The sequence below is a fragment of the Camelus ferus genome, chromosome 34 (genome assembly GCF_009834535.1).
Source record: "Camelus ferus isolate YT-003-E chromosome 34, BCGSAC_Cfer_1.0, whole genome shotgun sequence".
Classification (NCBI taxonomy): domain Eukaryota; kingdom Metazoa; phylum Chordata; class Mammalia; order Artiodactyla; family Camelidae; genus Camelus; species Camelus ferus.
This window is the reverse complement of record NC_045729.1, coordinates 821582-841413: the sequence shown is the minus strand read 5'-3', so window position 1 is coordinate 841413 and position 19832 is coordinate 821582. Positions and strand designations below refer to the sequence as shown.

The 19832-nt window shown below is 42.4% G+C and overlaps 1 protein-coding gene and 1 long non-coding RNA gene across 3 annotated transcripts in view; one reads left to right on the top strand and one right to left on the bottom strand.

The window, feature by feature from the left end:
* PKP2 (plakophilin 2) overlaps nt 1–18923 on the bottom strand; it is a 74442-nt gene extending 55519 nt beyond the window's left edge. Inside the window, exons 1-3 of the mRNA XM_032473502.1 lie at nt 18615–18923; nt 5165–5277; nt 3725–4404 (exon numbers count right to left, since the gene is read on the bottom strand). Of these exons, the coding sequence (XP_032329393.1) occupies nt 3725–4404; nt 5165–5277; nt 18615–18837 (1016 nt within the window). The 5' untranslated portion in view covers nt 18838–18923. The remainder of the gene's footprint in view (nt 1–3724; nt 4405–5164; nt 5278–18614) is intronic.
* Nucleotides 18924–19016: 93 nt separating this feature from the next.
* Nucleotides 19017–19832, top strand: part of LOC116661377 — an 87530-nt gene continuing 86714 nt past the window's right edge. For both annotated transcript variants that reach the window (XR_004317266.1, XR_004317265.1), the window contains exon 1: nt 19017–19291. This is a non-coding gene — a long non-coding RNA (uncharacterized LOC116661377). The remainder of the gene's footprint in view (nt 19292–19832) is intronic.

Genomic DNA, 19832 nt, shown 5'->3' with positions numbered 1-19832 from the left:
TACAGGGACTGGAGAGAGTTTGAAACGTGAGACATTGCAAGGCAGAGTGTGTGCTGTCAGGGGCAGGGCTCTTAGTCAGCAGCCCGGGGGGAACTGAAATGAGCCATGTGGACCACCAAAGGAAGACAGAGAATCAGGCATGGATGCCACCTTGATCATTATACCTCTGACCCCTTTTCTTTTCCATAAATAGTAAAATTTTCAAGAAGAGTTCATTTTTATGCTGTCTGGTCTCTAGGATGGCAACTTTGAGAATTATTGAGGACAGATTTCTTGTGCTTTATTTTAAATTTCTTGACCCCAAGTGTTCCTCCTATTCTTTGAAATGTGATTAATTATTCCAAGGAAATTCACCCTATCTATTAAAACAATAACTGGAAATAAATTATTTAATAGTTCTAGAATTTGAGCAACAAAGAACTTAGATGGCAAGAAATTAAGTTTATATTTCATTTCTTTCTTCTTCAGTTTCATTCTTTCACCTCATATTTATAAAGTGCCTATCACGGACCTACCTCTGTTCTAGGGTACTGGGAATATCGAGATGATAAGACACTCACAAGTAGCTCAAGACTAGAGGGAGAGCAGATAGGTAAATGAATAACCACAATAAATTATGCTGGTAGAGACACCCACACTGCATAGCCACCTGGACACCTAAACTAGACTGTGAGGGGAGTGGCCAGGGAAAAGGTGGTAACTGAGCTAAATGCAGAATCATGAGTAGCCAGGCAAAACCACAACTACTGGGAGGAAACAGAGAGGATAGATAGATAGATAGAAAGATAGATAGATAGGCAAAGAAAGGAAGAAAGGGAGGAATGAAGCAAGAAAGAAAATATGCAAAAAATATTTTCCATTAAGGGAAGTAAAAGAGGTTCAAGGTGGTTTGAGTGTCTGGGGGAGTGTTTGGGGACAGTGATGATGAAGGATGGAGAAGCAGAAAGAGATGAGACAAGAATGATAAGTAGTGCTGAAAACATGGGCTCTGTGCGCCACGCTAACAAGCACGCAAATCTGGTGGAATTAAGTAAAGGCTATAAATTGAAGACAGAGGTGATCAGACTTGGCGAGATCATCCTAATAGTCCTAGAGAATGGTTCTGGGTGAGGAGACCACAGGCAGTGGGGCCAATGCAACAGACACAGAAAGAAGGGTAGAAGTTTAAGACTCAGTAATGAGATAAAAATATGTATGGCTTGGTGATTTGTGACTATGGAGGTAAAATTTAAAAATGACTTCCAGGTTGGGAAACGGTGAGACTTTAGTGTGAAGAGACAGGAACAGAGGGCAGGGAAGAGCTGATAAATTTAGTTTTGAATATACTGAGATCGGGATGTCCAGGAGGTTGTTTAGAACTACATACAGATCTGGAGTTCAGGCTGGAGGACACACTGAAGAAAAGATGTTGCGAATCACAGAATACAAGTGCTGTGCCCCAGGGCTTCTCTGGAAGAGCACCAAGAGCAGAAGAGAAAGGTTGCTGAGGGTGACCTCCTTGGGCATGCAGAAAACTCTTCTCAGAGAAGAATAAGACATGGCTACAGAAAACCAGGAGAAGCTGGTGCCCTGACAACCAAGGAAGAGAGAATTTCACAGCTAGTGGTGTCAAACGCTGCCCACAGACTGAGTAATATACACACCGAATACGTGTCTACTTTGGTTGTAGCATTAAGACTGTCACTGGCAGATGTGTGGGGAGAATGTTTCAGTGAAATGGTGGGGACTAAAGCCATACTGCTGTGGGTTGATGAGAGACTGGGAAGTGACAAGGTGGTTGAAGCCATGTGGGGCACACAAATGGAGGAGGAGGGGAAGCCAGTTGTTTGAGGATGTGGCACAACAGTTTTGTTATTGTTAAATAATTTTGTTAAAATTGTATCTAGCACAAATCCTGAAATACAGTGGGCATTTAATACATTCTGAATTATCCATTTAAAAGACTTGATCAGCTTTTTTCTCCATAAATAATTACTTCATGAATTTTTCTTCTTTGTAAGTGTGTCCATACTGACAAAGATCTGCTTTCTACAAGAAATGTTAGCTGTCTCATGCTCAATTTTGCTTTATAAAAACTATTTCTTGTTTCAAGATCAGATTAGCCCCCCAGAAGAAACTCTAATTCAAAAAGACACCTGCACCTCAATGTTCATAGCAGCACTATTTACAATAGCCAAGACATGAAAACAGCCTAAATACCCATTAACAGATGACTGGGTAAAGAAGTTGTGGTATTTTTATACAATAGAATACTACTCGGCCACAAAAAAGAATAAAATAATGCCATTTGCAGCAGCATGGATGGACCCGGAGATCATCATACTAAGTGAAGTAAGCCAGAAAGAGAAAGCAAAATACCATATGATATCACTTATACGTGTAATCTTAAAAAAAAGGGGGGGGGAGGGGACACAAATGAATTTATTTACAAAACAGAGACAGACTCACAGACATAGAAAACAAACTTATGGTTACCGGGGGGAAAAGGAGTGGGGAGGGATAAATTGGGAGTTCAGGATTTGTAGATACTAACTAGTATATATAAAATAGGTAAACAACAGGGTCCTACTGTACAGCACAAGGAACTATATTCCATACCTTGTAATAGCCTATAATGAAAGAGAATAGGAAAAAGATACATACGTATATATCTGAGTCACTATGCTGTACACCAGAAATCAACACAATGTTGTAAAATGACTGCACTTCAACTTTTAAAAAGGTTAGATTAGCCCTAACATCTTTTCTCACTGGTGCCTGCCTAGTCAGTGAGCGCACTGTACAAATTCACTTAAAGGGATGATTAAAGGTAACAACCTCCATTAAGCAACTTCAGAAATTAAAAGAAAAAAAAATCACATAATGTTTTGCCATAGTGATACTATACCATTCTTTTAGGAGTTACTGATGTAATAAATCACCCGTTTTTCAGCCTTTCTCTTAGTAACTCGGTTTTTGAAATTTGTGCTCTAGCATTAAATTTGAATAACGGTTAAGTTCCAAAGACTCTGGGTTAGTCAAGCTATAAGGTAAATAGAAGAGGCAAAGAAATGACCCTGAAACTTCAATTATTTTAATTATTCAGTATTGGAAAAAAAAACCAAACAAAAACCCCAAAACCACCCTCCAAATCAGTGAATCTAGAATCAAAAGGTAAAATTATAAGGTATCAAAAGAAGGAAAGAGATATCTAGAAATTATCTGCCTCTGCTTAGCTCTCAGTCTTTTTATGGTAGTAGTTATCAAAACAGCATTTAAGGAAAAAAAAGATTTCAGAAAAAAAGAATATATCTCGTGAACAACAACAAAAAAACAGCATTTAAGGTTCACTCAGCACCAGGAATAAATGTTTGCCTTTTTCCTTCCTTGGTTTCAAGGAACGATTGAGAAAATGCATGCAATTATCTATTTCTTGGTCTACTTTGCAGTTAGCTCTATTCAGAGCAGATTTTCACATAGCCAAGGGGTAGCCATCCCTTTAGCCAGCATCTAATTTGGAACAGATGGACTAAAAGTCACATTTCCTCACGAAGCTGCCATATGAGCAGGTAGCTTGGCCCCTGTCCCTGGAGTAAATAGGCTAATCTGTCATTATTTTAACCACTTATCTCGGGAAGCCTCTCTGCAGCCCCAGAAGCGCCAGCTCACGCGGTCAGGGCCGTGGGAACAGAATGTGCTGGCACGGAGCGCGCCGCAGATGGGGACGATGGGGACGGGGACTCACCCCAGCTGCGCGTCGGCGAAGGCGCCTCTCTCCGCGAGCACGTTCCCGCTTCCGCCGGCTGCCACCTGGCCCACGGTCATGTGCATCCTCCGGCCGCCCGACTCCGCGGCGACGCCGGCCTCCCGCAGGGCGCGCGTGCTGTGGAAGGAGCTCTGGTGCCAGGACGAGCGCGCCGCCCGGCCCTGCACGCCGCCGGGGTGCGCGGGCGCCGGCGGCCGGACCTGCCCTGCCGCGGGCCCCGGGGCCAGGTAGTTCTCCTTCTCCAGGAGGTTGCCCAGGCTGTGGCTGGTCCCGGGCCTGGGGTAGGTGAGCAGCACCGGCGCGACAGGGGCGCCGTCGAAGACGGCGTCCTGGTAGCGCCGCTGGTAAGTGTCGTAGTGGCGCTGCCTGCTCGCCGCCGCCGAGTGGCTGAAGCCGACGATTTCGGAGCGCGCGTAGCGCGGCGGCAGCGCGGGCGCGGAGCGGCGGCCCTCCTGGGCCCGCAGCGTGTGCCCGGCCTGGCTCCTCTGGCTGTACTGCGGCTCGCCGGGCGGGTAGTGGGCCCTCTCCGGGCTGCTGTCCGGGGAAATCTCAAGTCTCCGGAGAGGCTGCCTCAGGGACCTTTCTTCCACTGACTTCTGCGAGCTGTACTGCGAAGTTCCTCTCCCCCAGCGGGCTTCGTAAGTGGCGGTTGTGCCTGTCTGCACAAGACAGAAAGAAAGTTCAAATCAGGCGGGAATCAGTTTTCATCTGCCTTGTCCACTGATGCTAGGATGATTATACAAGAGGTTGGTTTCTCTGGGTCAAGTGGAGAAGTCGGCCCCTTTCTGGGTAAACAAGACTCGGTTGACTATCTGCACCAGGATTTGATAACGTTTAGTGCCTGGTTTTCCATGGTGTCCACACAAAGCCAATCTTCTCATAATTCATTTAGGCAATGGTAATACTTGAGAATGGTAAACATTAAAAAATAAGACTATAAGACTCACAGACATAGACTATAAACTTGTGGTTGCCAGGGAGGAGGGGGTTTGCAAGGGATAAACTGGGTGTTTGAGATTTGCAGATACTGACAGGTATATAGAGAACAGACAAGTTTATACTGTGTAGCACAGGGAAGTATAGTCAAGATTTTGTGGTAGCTCATGGTGAAAAAGAATAGGAAAATGAATATATGTATATTCATGTATGACTGAAGCATTGTGCTGTGCACCAGTAATTGATACACTGTAAACTGACTATAACTCAATAAAAAAAAACAAACCTACAGGGTGAGGATATAGCTCAGTGGTAGAGGGCGTGCTCAGCATGCAAGAGGTCCTGGGTTCAATCCCCAGTGCCTCCATTAAAATAAATAAACCTAATTACCTCCCCCCCCCAAAAAATAAAAATAACCTACAGAAGTTTAAACATGTTTGCATGGCAGTCCAGCAGCGAGGGCTCTATTCTCCGGTACCATACCTTCAGCACGTCATAGGTTTTAGTAAAAGGGAAGCGCCCAGCAGCAAAGTCATTTTCAACCAAGTGTAGATTGTGGACATATTCGGGAACACTGGTAGCTCGGTGAAGATTTCCTGCAACAAAGCACATATTAGGAGAATGTAAGTGGGCCAATCAGTAGTTAAAGGTTATATAATAATAGTATATTTTCAATTTGCACAATGAAGGTCAATGACAAGCATTATTTTTTTATATGAGTGGCTTTTTAAGTGCTAGTTTAACATCACCCTTGGAGGATGTGGCAAATGACCACAAGGTGATCACAACATTGTCCACAAGCTTTTCAAAATAAAAGTTGAATTAAAAATAAAGATGTTCCAGGTTTTAGTGGGAAGGCGTTCAGTTTTTCACCACTGAATAGTATGCTGGCTGTAGGTCTGTCATAAATAGCTTTTATTATGTTGAGATATGTTCCCTCTATACACACGTTGCTAAGTTTTTATCATAAATGGGTGTTGAATTTTATCAAATGCCTTTTCTGCATCTATTGAGATGACTGTGTGGTTTTTGTCCTTTCTTTTGCTGATGTGGTGTATCACACTGAGTGATTTGTGCATGGCTATAATGAGGTATCAACCTCACACCAGTCAGAATGGCCATCATACAAAAGTCTATGAGCAATAAATTCTGGAGAGAGTGTGGAGCAAAGGGAACCCTCCTACACTGCTGGTGGGAATGTAGTTTGGTGCAGCCATTATGGAAAACAGTATGGAGATTCCTTGAAAGACTAAAAATAGACTTACCATATGATCTAGCAATCTCACCCTGGGTATATATCTGGAAGGAACTCTAATTTGAAAAGACACCTGCACCCCAACGTTCACAGCAGCACTATTTACAGTAGCCAAGACATAGAAACAACCTAAATGTCCACCGACAGATAACTGGATAAAGAAGTTGTGGTATATTTATATAATGAAATACTACTCAGCCATAAAAAAGAACGCCATTTGCAGCAACATGGATGGACCTAGAGATCGTCATTCTAAGTGAAGTAAGCCAGAAAGAAAAAGAAAAATACTATATTCCACTCATACATGGAATCTAAAAAAAGAAAGAAAGAAAAAGGACACTATAAACTCATCTACAAAACAGAAACAGACTCGCAGACATAGTAAACAATCTTATGGTTACCAGGAAAGAGGGTAGGAAGGGATAAATTTGGGAATTTGAGATTTACAAATGTTAGCCACTTATATAAAAATAGATAAAAAACAAATTTCTTCTGTATAGCACAGGGAACAGGGAACTATGTTCAATATCTTGTAATAACCTTTAATGAAAAATAACATGAAAACGAATACATGTGTGTATACACATGACTGGGACATTGTGCTGCACACCAGAAATTGACACTTTGTAACTGATGGTACTTTAATTCAAAAAACTAAAATTTAAAAACAATTTTTTAAGATGTATTTTTTTAAAGAATTTTTTTCTTTTGCTGAAAGGGAAGAAAGGAGAGGGGATTTTCACAAAAATCATTACAAATGTTTATTAGAATGCTGAAGAATTTGGTTTGGGAATTACTCATTGGCTTTAGTAGTCCATACTAGAAAAGTTCGGTTTCTTAAGTCAGAGTAGGAGACCTCTATTTCCAAGGTAGGAACTCTGAAGCTTCCTGAGGAGGATGTAGGTAAAGGCAATAAATATAATGGGTTGGTGTAGTCAAAGAAAACTTTGCATGGATCAGCTTTAAAAGGGCCAACTCTGGCCTGAGGCACTTGGCAATGTGAGAGGTACGTAGGAAAGGGAATCAACCTCCTGCCTAACACTTAGTATGGGGTCTAGGAGGCAGCCGATTCCCGCAGACACTGCACAGAAGGCAGCCCTTTCTGCTCAGCTCGGTGGGGCCTGCAGGGACTCTCAACTGAAGCAAGTCTTTTAAAACGCTCCTCTTTGTAGAGGGGGCAGTCGAAGACAGTATTTTGACCCTTCTCTCTACCTACTTCCTTTATCCTTCTCCCAGCTTTTTATTTGTTCTTTTGTAATCTCCCACTGTCTTAAAAAAAAAAAAAAGGCTAATCAAAACAAAGGCTTCTAAAACCTAGGTAATTTCTAGTTCCCTAATTTTAACCAAAATTACTTTCTCTGTCATGTAGCATTCTTTTAGAAATCAAAGGAAAAACTGAAATACTCATGTTAACTCTTCTACGAAAGATGTTGAGAATAAAGCAACACAGGCTGATCCTTTCCAATACAACTGGAACATACCAACGTACTTTTTCCAATAAATTGTTATAAAGTCAAAATTTCAAAGACTAACTACAGACTCACAAGTTATTTTGAGGGAGAGGGGAATGGAGAGTGTTGCTGTCAGAGAGTTAAAAAGTATGAATCCATACCAAATTGTGTTTGTACATGTGTCTTATTTCCTGGCTGGTAAACAGGTTTTAGTCCTCAAGGGGTCCTGGGGGAGGCAGCCGCAGGCTTGTAACTGTCACCCTGAAGACCAGAAGAGTTGAGCTAAGCCAGGCATCTCCTGTTTCTAGGGGCCTGACTTCTTCTCAAGGGTTAGCAAAAGGTCAGGCAGCCCCTTAATTTTTAACCTCAGCGACACAGGGTGATGCCTGCAACCAGGACATTGAATGAGGGAAAGGAATCCTCAATACGACCCCAGAGCAAAGGTTGTGAGAGGCATAAGTACTGAACTCTGGAAGCCTGCCTGGGCTCCTGCCTGTGGTCCCCAGCTCTGGTCCCCCTCCTCCTTCTCTCGCCCCCGCCCCCACGGCAGGCTATGGGGAGGCTGGGCTGCCAGGGTCCTGCTGGTATGGGAAAGGAGGCTAAATGTTTATCTTACATTGCTTAACTCACATTGTTGCCTGGGGGTGGGGGTAAAGGCCTTTAAAAGCAACTTGGATGAACTCCTTACATTTCAATATTACTTTTCTTTAAGGAGCTCAAATTATTTTATGTACTTTTTAATCAATATTCTGTGGTGCAGTTAGCTATCATGTCCCTTCATAAACAGGGAAATGTAAATTACTTGCAGAGAGATTTAATGTCAGGCTTGAAGTCTGGGTTCAGCCTTTCCACTGATGTCCACTATCTGACTGCATCGTGGCTGTTCTGAAATTGCCATTTGACCAAATCCCTGGAGGGACTGTGTTCACAGTTTTTGACATGAGAACCAGAAACAATCATTCTCTTTCCTCTTGAACCTTTTGCCGGGGCAACTGTAAATACTCTGTAAATGTTCATTCTTTATTTGCTGACATAAATCCTTATAAGGAAACTTCTCCTTCAGTCTTCAGATGAATGAACTGAGGCCGGTTTACTGGTTCCCAAAATAACTACAAGGTAGTTGGTAACAGGCAATAAAATAAGATTAGATCTTTAAACCACGGACTCTTCCTGTGCACGAAAAGGTCTGACTCCTAATATTCAACCAGCAGGATGGCTCAGGAGATGGTTTCTCTGGTTAAAAGGACAATCTTAAACAACAAATGATGCAGATTAATTGGCCTAGGCAGTCATAAGTTTGAGATCAGTGCAGTGGATTAGTGAATTAGCAGCTGTGTTCTAAGATTTTAAAGAAATTTTGAACTGGGTGGAATTAAAAATAAAAAGGTTAAATATTAATCAGGGTGGAAACTAATCTCGTAAGGGCAAACCATTATTTTCTGCTCAATCAGAGGAAAAAAGATGTAATAATATGACTATTGAACATACAGAATAATTCAGCCATGCTCTTCCCCAAAAATAGAAATAAGAAAGCAACAAAAACATACTATACATACAGGCACATCCTACTTTAAATAAGTCCAACATAAAAAAATCCATATTTTCTAATGTGGAAAATTAGGGCATGAGTATATTTCAAAGGATTTCTTTACTTCAAAAAAGGATGTCGGTATTTTCTTTAAGCTGAGAAATCTGTGGACTTGGTCTGGAGCCTCCAACTCTACTACTTTCTGTGTGTCTGGACAAATCACTTAGATTTATTTCCCGTAATCCCACCTACTAACAGAGCTGCTGAGAGAGAGGTTTAGCTGAGAAAAAAAAATAAACAAACATTCAAGTGCTTTTAAAATTGTAAAGCAAAATGCAAAAAATAAGATATGGTTTAAAAAAAAGAATTTGGGTCACAAAATTTGTTTTGCATACATTTTCATGAATTAATCTGCTGTAGAAAGAGGGTAAACTAGTTTGCGTGCTCTAATTTACAGGGAGTTGTATCTCAGAGTTTTTATTCTGGTATTTTGGCTTTTTTCTGGTTATTTCTGATCGACCCAGACACTGAGGATCACCATGACATTACTGTGGGTTGACCAGTTGTTCATTTCACTGATACAGTACATAATGTGCTTCTGCTGTTTCCTACTGAAGGCGATGGTTTATAGGGAATATTTCAAATTAATTCACTTAGGCAACATCCAAACCTTTTTTTCCAAGAACACTGCGGACGTCTATGGAGCCCAGTTTAAGGGAAATCAAGGAGGTAGTTACAGAACCCTATCCTCTTTAAATAAGCAAATTGAGGACAAGGCAACTGTGCAGGGGCAGGGCTGGAGGTGGGAGGGGGCTGGGGGAGGAGCGAGGGGGGCTGGTCTTGATGGTGGAAGGATTCCAATTGCTCAGAGGGTTGCAAAGGTGCAGACCTCACAGGAGTGTAATTTTCTCTCTTTCTAGGTCTGGATGTGAATCTGAATGATGTGATTCCCAAAGCAACTGCTCATGGGAAAACCACCCTGGTTTCCAGTCATCTATGCAAGTATTGTCCAAAATAATGAAATACTGTTAAAGGTCAAAAGTAATAAATTAATTTCTATTATCAGTTCTTTCTTTGTAGGTTTTGACACCAGCTTTATTACCTTATTGGTTAAATTTAATACATTTATGAAATCAAATTAACAAGCCTCTATTGGGACCCTATTACCTATATCTGGGCACTTTAAAAAATCAACTACAGCTTCCTTTATGGTAAGGAGATGATAGAGAACTGCTAAACAAACAGCAAAACTTTTATATAACCTGCTTATATTAGAGAGAGGAGAGGAGCATTCACATTCGGAATCTTTCCTCTCAAGCCTCTGCACTCCAAGTGTGGTTAAAAAAACTGATGGACTTCACACTGAGCTCTAAAAGGAGACTGTGTGGAGATGGAGGGAATAAGAAATCCCCATGAAAACAGGTATGGTTAAATGTATGCATATGAATCAGTAGGTGTTCACTACCAGTATTAAATGCTACACTTAATTGTGTGGACAGTCACAAGCCGTTCCCTTCACAGTGGATTCACTGTGGTCTTTTTGGTGGAAAGAGATTGCGAGTCTAAAAGCCATCATCTTCTTGAATTTGGTCTTTCCTCTGGGTACCAGCAGCTCCCTTTCTCCACATACCTTAAAAAGGTTTAAGTTCTTCCATTAAAGTAAAATTGAGGACATGTTATAGGTGACATTATGACATATGATCTATATGACAATCTGGAACCTTATCAGAAGGAATTTCTATGGCAATTCATATTTAAATAGCTCCTTAAAATCATTTACTAACAAAAGTAGGTACTTAAAAGAACACATGAAATATGTTAGGACCATTAAGAGCCAAACATCAGGACTTCTGAATTAGTGAAGGATTTTTCTTTGCCTGTGTGGGCATACAACATAGAATTCATTACCCTGGACTTAACATTAAAAAAAAAAAATTCCTTTCTCTTCTTCTATTTTTTACTTTCTAAGAAAAATGACTAGATATTCATGGAAACCACAATTCCACACATTGCATCGAGCTTCCGTAAGCACTTGCTTAGGCTGGAAGATGAGTGGAATTTATTGGTTTAAAAAACCATAGCGAGGAATTGTTTTAAAGCAGATCAAAGCCTAATAATGTTTTGCATTTTTGAAAAATTCACAAAAAGTGTGCAGTGCTGTAAGTGACCAGTTAAGACAGCTCACACAATTGACCATGAGAAACAACTCAGTGAAAATTGAGTGTACAGCTGGCAAGTACTTGCTATGAGTTCTTACAAACGAATATGCCAGGAGTCAGCTCAGCGTTGGTGGTACAGCAGTGAGCACAGGTGAACTTCCAGCAAAGCTGAACAGGTCAGGGACAGAGCAGCTCTCCCGGCAGAAAGGGCCACATGCTTCCCAGTCGGTGGCCATCACCCACTAGTAACATCTTAGCCAGCCACCAGAAGTCCTTATTTCCCAGGACCCCCGTAAGCAGTTTGGGGTTATCCTCTGATACATCTGTTTACGATATTAAAAAAAAAAAAATCAGTTGCGGGGGTAATTAGGTTTATTTGTTATTATTTAATGGAGGTGCTGGGGATTGAACCCAGGACCTCATGCACGCACGCTAGGCATGCGCTCTACCACTGAGCTATACCCTCCCCCCTCTATGACATTTTTGGGGGGTAATCCTCAAATTACTGACCTAGATAACCACAAAATACAGATTTAAAAGGCCTTTTTATATTGCAAGTGTCTATATCATGTATTTTATTTGAGTGGCCAGAATATGTGATTATAAAATTTGTGACTATAAACGGGTCTCTTAGCACACTGGTGAAGTACTGAAGCTGATACATCCCGGAAGTTGCTAAATCTAATTATATTAATTCCTATAATTTATCTCCTTACTTTGGCATTCCTGACAGTTCATTTGCTGAGACATCCCATAATGCTTACTTGAAAGACTTTACAATGCAGTGACATTATCCTCACAGTGATGCAACTAATAGTCAAAAAGACGAGTTTATAGTACTTACACATTTAATTCCTTTTTGCTTTTAAAAAAAACCCTCACTACTGGTTTTTGTAATGACTCACAAGTCCCGGTATTTCCACTGCCTCTCACTTGTCAGTGCTAACCTCTTCTCTCCCTTCCTTAAATCCCCCAAATCTGCCCAGTGCATTCTTCAGAAAACCTCTGCATTTCCCACGTTTCTCCCCTGTTGAAACGTTTTCTGTGACTCACAGTGATCCAATCTGTCACTTGCATTCAAGATTTCCCCCTACACCGTGAGGTGAGGGAGGGTGAGGGAGGGATGAGGGCACCACTGAACTGAGTTCTGAAGGGCGTGTAAGAGTTAACCTTGCCAAGAGAAGGGAGGGAGGAGGGCAGGAGGGGTGGGGGGTAGGAATCTGAGCGAGATAAACCCCAGGCTTTCGTTTGGCTGGGCGTGGGAGAGGTGGTGATAGGATGAAGTTTGAGAAGATGCAGGCATGGGATCACAGAGAACTTGGAATGCCGTGGTGAATGAGGATTTTACTCCCGTAGGGAACAGCAAGAAACTTAAATTGGGAAGTGATGCACTGAGATTTGAGGAAATCTACTCCGCTACCTAGGTGGAAAATGGACTGCAGTGAGGCCAGATGAAAACAGGAAGGGGGCTTGTTTTGCAAGTAAATTTTCACCTTCTTGACATAAAGCATCACATCTTTACTGCCACTTCTAGCACAGTCCTCGATCAGCACTTGAACTTGACAAGTTAATGGCTGATTGGTCAATATTTCCTTGTTCATTCAAAATATCCTAGCCACCCAAATTCAGTTTGCACTTAACCCTTTGGGGCTACATCTCTCCTGTGGGTCGCCGCAGTGGAGCCAAAATGGGACGATGATAGTTGCATGAATGCTCTTGTCTTGGAAAAAAAAATATCCTCCAAATATACACAGTCTCTTTCCAAGTGACTAGAAAAAGTGACAATGTTTGTTGTGGCAAGGTTGATTCTACATCTGGATGATATATCTTTACTGTCATTCTCTTACCTGTAAGGCTTGCGTATTTATCTGTGATATTTTGGTAGTCTATAATAAGTTCCTACGATCTGTCAAAAAATTTCCATTTGTTTTCCTCCTTCAAAGGAAAAGGTAGTAAAGATACAACAATTCTGACATGAGGCTCCTCACTTCCATCCCGGGAATGTATTAAGTAAGATTTAAGATTTAGTGGGAATAATTTATTAAGCTTCTGATGAACAACATTTTCTTTTGGATATCAAGGAATTGCAGAACTTCGATTATGATGCTTTGGCCAATTAATATTGTTAAGCCTAAAGCTGATTATTCCAAGAACATAAATATGTGGCTTCTTTTCATGGAAATGGAGAGCTGTCTTTTCAAATGCTCAAGATTCTTGTTTCTAAATATGCATTTTTCTTCAAGTCTACATATTGGTTGGGCTCCTAGCTCATTTTAAAGCACTGTACTTAAGAACAGAGCGACTGCTTTTATGTTCTATGGCCAGCCACCATTAATGGCATTGTACAAAAGCTAAACAATAGCTTTTTGAATCATTCTAAGAGGACCTGAAATTCTGCTTATTGTTCTTACCCTACTAAATCAGGGCCGTGAGATGGTGCACTCTAATACAGAGATTACGTTTTCTACTCATTTTGTCTATTCCTACTTGCATCACTGCTTTTTACTGTTTAATTCCCCACGAGGAGTATGGTTTTTAAGTCTTCATACATTTGTATACATGAACAAAACAGCTGGAGCCCAGCATTTATCTCAGAACTGTATAATTTAAAATTCTTGACTATCATCTGAGATAGAGCAAAATGATCTTATTAAAGGCTGTATTAATCAAGTCTGATTTTAAATTCTAGAGGTTTTAGGAACAAATTTGTTATTGTATTTCATTATTATCATAGATAGGAGAAAACATGCTTATTGCCTCAGAAAAGAAAAAAATAAAGCTTTTAATAATGTCTATGGATCAGACCAGAAATTCAATTTGAGTGTAAAATTACTATTAACTATTTGAAGATAAAATAAAGATAAAATAGCCTTATTTTAACACATGGGGAAAAGATGTAAAGCCGATATCCAAAACAATACTTTAGGAGAATGACCCAATGTGAACAAACACTTAGAATAATTCAAGTGAGCTACCCTCTGTTCCCATGATTGGAACCACTAATACAGGGCATAGATAACATTAAAGCAGTCTTTTAAAAAGCCTAAGTGGGAAACAACCTAAATGTCCATCAACAGATGACTACATAAAGAAGTTGTAGTATATTTATACGATGGAATACTATTCAGCCATAAAAAATGATAAAATAATGACATTTGCAGCAACATGGATGGCCCCGGAGAATGTCATTCTAAGTGAAATAAGCCAGAAAGAGAAAGAAAAATACCATATGATATTCATATGTGGAATCTAAAAAAGAAGACAAATGAACTTAAATAATATAAAATAGAAACAGGCTCATAGACATAGAATACAAACTTGTGGTGCCGGGGGGAAGTGGGTGGGAAGGGACAGACTGGGAGTTCAAGATTTGTAGATACTGACAGGTATATATAGACTAGATAAACAGGTTTATACTGTATAGCACAGGGAAATATATTCAAGTCTTACAGTAGCTCACAGTGAAAAAGAATATGAAAATGAATATTTGTATATTCATGTATGACTGAAAAATTGTGCACTACACCAGAAATTGACATAACATTATAAACTGACTATACTTCAATTTAAAAACATTAAATTTAATTTTTAAAAAAGCCTAAGTGAACAGTACCCTCAAGGTGATTGCCTGCATCTCCTGGGACACAGAGAGCAGTGTACTTTTATAATCAAACACTGCTACAGTCTCATTGATTCTGAAGCACCCCTACCCATGCCCACACTCCAGACCTTCTCCATAAAAGATGTGTTTTGCCCATTTCTAGGGGTGGGGAGTTAATTTTTTTGTAATCACCATGTTGTTGTCATTCAATTTCCTTTGACTAATTATAATTGGAAGAATTCCTTAAAGACACACACACTCTTTTTTTTTTTAAACTCATTGCAATCGATCTGCTAGACACTGGGCTATACTAAGAAGACATGGAGGTATGTTAAGTCAGGTGGCACTACTGACACTGTAACGTTCCCAACAGCACGGCCATGTATGTATATCCCTGCCACCCAAATATTTTTTTCCTTCTTTCCTGATTTCTCCTACTTTCTAATGACTAGTCCCCTAGATCCCAGAATTGCTTCATTCCTGGAATTCCTTTTTGGCAACAAATAATTCATACAGGCTTTAAACAATGTCTAACCACCCCCCACCCCAAACCTATTAATTGCCTTTTTTGCTACCTGAGCCAATTTTCAGTCCTTTTCCCAGAATTCTTCCTGATCATTTATATTCAAAACATCTTGGCCAGGAAAACCATTTAAATAAACAGCATGCCTCAAGGTTTTATGGTGGATTTCCAAAGAAGCTGCAAATTTCATTAGGATATATTATTCATTGTGTTTTATAAGGATTACATACAACAATTTAAAACATTTCTTTCTTCCTACCCAAGTACCCAAGTAGTGTTGTAAGTAAAGTTTACTTTCAAAGTAAGTAAAAATTTCCCTTTGCTAATACTTGCAATTCTTAAACGTCTTCTAGATGACTTTTACAAAAGAATTTTTAAAATCTCCTACAATGCAGACTCACTTCACAATGCTGCTATACACCTCTGTCCCCTCCCCCACCACTCACCACAAGAGATACAGCCAACTTTAAAATGTTCAGCACAATTTAAAATCACAACAAAAGTTAGAGTGATTTACAATGAAAACCACTCACTTATATATAAAGGCATTAGAGAGAAGCTGGTGGGTTAAAGACCCTTGCAGGATATTTATCAACAAATCAGTCACATTTATCCCATTCTCTTGTTTTCAACAGATTATCTGCTGCCTGGATCTTACAGGTATGTCAACAATTCAGAATTCTCCAGGGCCCTGGAGCTAACAAGCAGTTAACACCAGGGTCCTTTCTTCCCGGAATTTCTTGTGTTGATACAGGATTCTTTCCAGACTAGCCCTGTTTCAACAACTGCCTGTCTGTTTCAACTTTAGAGACAGGATAGTAACACGGAAATAATAAAAAAACAATACTCACAACCATAAGGAGCACCCCCCCCCCAACCTTTTCAAAGAACTTTAATTAAACAACATACACAAACCACCCTGGTAATTGGCCCACGGTGTGTTAATGTTCAATTCCTTTGAAGCAGATTTCCTCTGCTGTTTCAGAGAGCTGAGCTTTAGAGTTAAGTAGGTGTTTGTTGCCTCATCTCTTTGCCTGACTTGCTCTGTGTAGGCTGCTGAGTGTATTTCAGCTTGTTGGGAAGCTCCTGTTGTCATAAAAATACTTCACTTTGTTCCTTGGTTAGCCCCTCAAGCAGCTGCCCTGAGCGTTTGAGCAGAAGTATCATGCCAGTGCCCTTGGTCGAACACTGTCAATTCTGTGAACTATGAAATATCCCTGCTGTTCCTCCTAGAATGTGCTTCCTCCAACCCTTGCCCTATGCCCGATCCCACTGAATTTTTGAGACCTAAAATCCCAATTCCTCTGAGAAGCTTTCCAAGTAATCACACTTCTAAACTCTGTAACTTGTTGGCTGTTCTTTTGGGTAGCGTACCACTGTTTACATTTGATAACACAGTTCTTTAGAGGGCAGTTTCCTTCTGCAGACTTTAAACTCCTTGCTTTTAAGCACGCAGAGTGTCTGTTTAATTCCACATATCTGTGTAACTTCATGTGTGGTGCCCTGCATGAAGTAAAGGCTCACTTGGTAGTTCTTGAACTCACCAAGCAACATGAACATTGTAGAGAGGACAGACCATGTGTGGGTTTGGGACTGAGTGTGCAATAAATGTTGACAGGCTGACTCATTCTTCTTATGTGAAATGGATCCTCACATCTATCTCATAAAATTGTTCTAAGGAAACAATAAAATGCAAACGTATTCTTGAACAGGGTTAGGCACACAGTAGATGCTCAGCAAATGCTCCTTTCTGTTCATTCTGCACATTTATTGAATAGTGGATGTCTGGTTGCTCTTCCTGGCCAGCCATTCTCAGAGGGCAAGACAGAATATTTAACGTGCATCCCTCATGTCCCCCAAGCAGAAGCAGCTTGTTTGGCTCCAGTTTAGTGCTGGACCTGCGGACTCAAGGGGTACGACGACCCCACTGGTCAAAAACTGGCCACACCTGCCCTGGGGTCCTTAGTCAGACTCCTAAATGTACATTTAGGCTCTTTTTCTCCATGTGCTGTGGCAGTTTTGTGTCATCCAGACCATCCCACTCTCACGGAGCTATCTCAGTTTCCTCATCTGTAACACGGGGTATAAGCATCCTACCTCACAAGCTTTTTTCCCCACTGGAAACATAAATAATGTAATGAATGCATACTACCTAGTCCAATTCCCGGAACATAGTAGGCACACCATTACATCAACTATAATCGTCAAACATCTTCTCTTTACTTCTTAAGTATGTAAATATTGACTGACCCTTGAAGATTCTTTTACACAAATAGAAAACAATACAGCCTCCCAGGGTCTGCTGTTTTAAATCTCTGATCTGGTCTGCAAGCATTTATGTTTTTCCTAATAGGTTCTACATTTAACATTGCCCAAGTTAAGTTCCTAGAGAAACAGTTCAGCATGGCAGAAAGCAACTGATATCCCAACTTAATTGTTCAATTTCTTTCCTCTTCTCTTTCTTCTCTTTTCCATAATAAGCCTATAATACTTGTATAATATAAAAATAAATTAAACAACTAATAAAAGAATTACTGTGTGGCTCTGATCATCTGACCTTCAGCAGGGGAGAAATGACATGTCATGTTCTCTTAATTTTCACAGCTGGTTTGCCGTCTTCTTCCCCTTCCACCTCCACTGATTATCAGTTACAAATATAGTGTTGTTTTTCTTTTTTAAACTCCCATTCACCGGGGCCAAAGTCCCCTTCCTTCTCCTCTTGGCCAACCGCGGGTGGTGTGATTGTTTCCCAGCCCAAAGCTTCCTACCCAACTTTTTCACTTCCTAGATCATCCATTCACTCCGTACGCTGGGTGGAGTGCCCCGAAGTACCTGGGCGAGGCACCGCAATCCCAATTTACAAATTGTACGAGCGCCAGTACTCTCAGGTTTTCTTATTAAAAATATTTATTGGGGCGGGGGGGGGGGTCATAGCTTCTTAAAAAATCTAATAAAAGCTAGGGGAACTTTCTCTCAGAAAAATGATCATACCAAATTTCTGCAAAGAATTTCAAAGCGGTTACAGACTTCTCCAGAGCCTCCAGATTAAGTCCCCTAGGGTGGAGGCCGGGATGGGGTGGGGGGGGAGGGGAGCTGGTTAAGGAAGGGGTGAAAACCTTTGGACTGAATTCTTTCCATGGATATGTATGTGTATTTAATATACATAGATACCTATATGACAAAGCTGAGTAAGAGGTTATTTTTAAAAAGAGTGCTTTCCCCAAGTAACCTGGTCTGAGTCTGCAGGCGCGCCAGGTCGTACAAAGGGACGGCGAGCAACAGGTGGGCAGAACCCCAGCTCCCGCGCTCTCAGGAAGAAGCGGGTGGACGCAGCTGGGCGCTGAGGGTGAGGGGGGTTAGGGAAGGGGGAAGGGGAAGGGTGAGGGGGGCGCAGAGGGCGGCGGGGTTCCACTCACCGTTGCCCACGAAACTGCGGCCCTTCCGGGCCAGGGTCTGCTGCACCTGCTCCTGGATCCGCAGGCTCTTGGCCGCCTGGCCGCTGCGGCCGCTGCTCCCCGCCAGCTTCAGCTTGGCCTCGGAAGGCAGAGCCAGGCTGGAGCTGTCCAGCTGCCCCAGGATCTGCTGGCCCAGGACGGTCCGGATGTAGCCGCACTCAGCCGGGGAGCCGGGGGCTGCCATGGGGCCGGAGGACGCGACCGAGCCGCTCGCCCGCCGCCAGACCTGCAGGCGAAGCTGCGGCGGAGCCCGGGGCACTGGCGCGAGCCCCGCCCCGCCCCGCCCCCGCCCCGCCGCGGCCCCGCCCCCTGCCCCGCCCCCGCGCCGGTGAGAGGCCGCAGCTAGGGGAGCGCGGCCTCGGGAGCCGGGCACAGGGCCTGCCCGGCGGAGGGGGCGCGGCTCCAGCCGGGCAGGCGCACTGGGCCCGGGAGCGGGGCCGCGCGGGACGCGCGCGCCGGCACCTCGAGAGCTGGATCGCCCGCGGGGAAGCGGGAAAAGGGGGCGCTGCCCGCCCCGGGTCGCGCACACCCTCCGAGTCACTTCGGATCCTTGCCCGCCCGGCCGCGCTCCGCTCGCGTGGCCTGGCTCGGCCTCCGCCCGGCCCTCGGAAAGGATGTGATTTCCGCCCTCCAGGCAGGTGCGCCCTGCAGAGTCACGTCTGTTCTTGGGCCGGGGTTTGCCTCTGGGATCCCCAAGTGAGTAGTCTGGTTAGTCAGGCTTTGCCAGACTTAGAAACATTTCGTGGCCCTCAGGTGAGAAAGGGCTATTAGGTCGGCCGGAAGTCAGCAGGAGGGAAACGTGCCAAGAAGATGACATGTGTAAAATACAGATTTTAAAAAATAGTTTTTTTTTTCTTTAGTACATTTACAGGGACTGTGTCTTTTTTGCACAGATGCAGTGCCAGAAACATAAGTTCTTTCTCATTGAGAGGTTCTGTTTTCCCTTGCACATTCACAGATTGTACCCAGTACACGCTTGCTCACCCACTTTTATGAACACACCCACACAGAGCAACTCCAGTAAGAGGCTCTGGGGAAGAGCACGCTTTCAGTAAGTGGTACTTTTTAACAGCCCTGCGAGTGTTAAGTCCTCTTTGTGGTAGGCTCGCTGTTGGGGCCCATGGAAGGAGCCTCTGACTTTCACAGCGTATCTTCCACAACATATACTTCCCTTGCTAT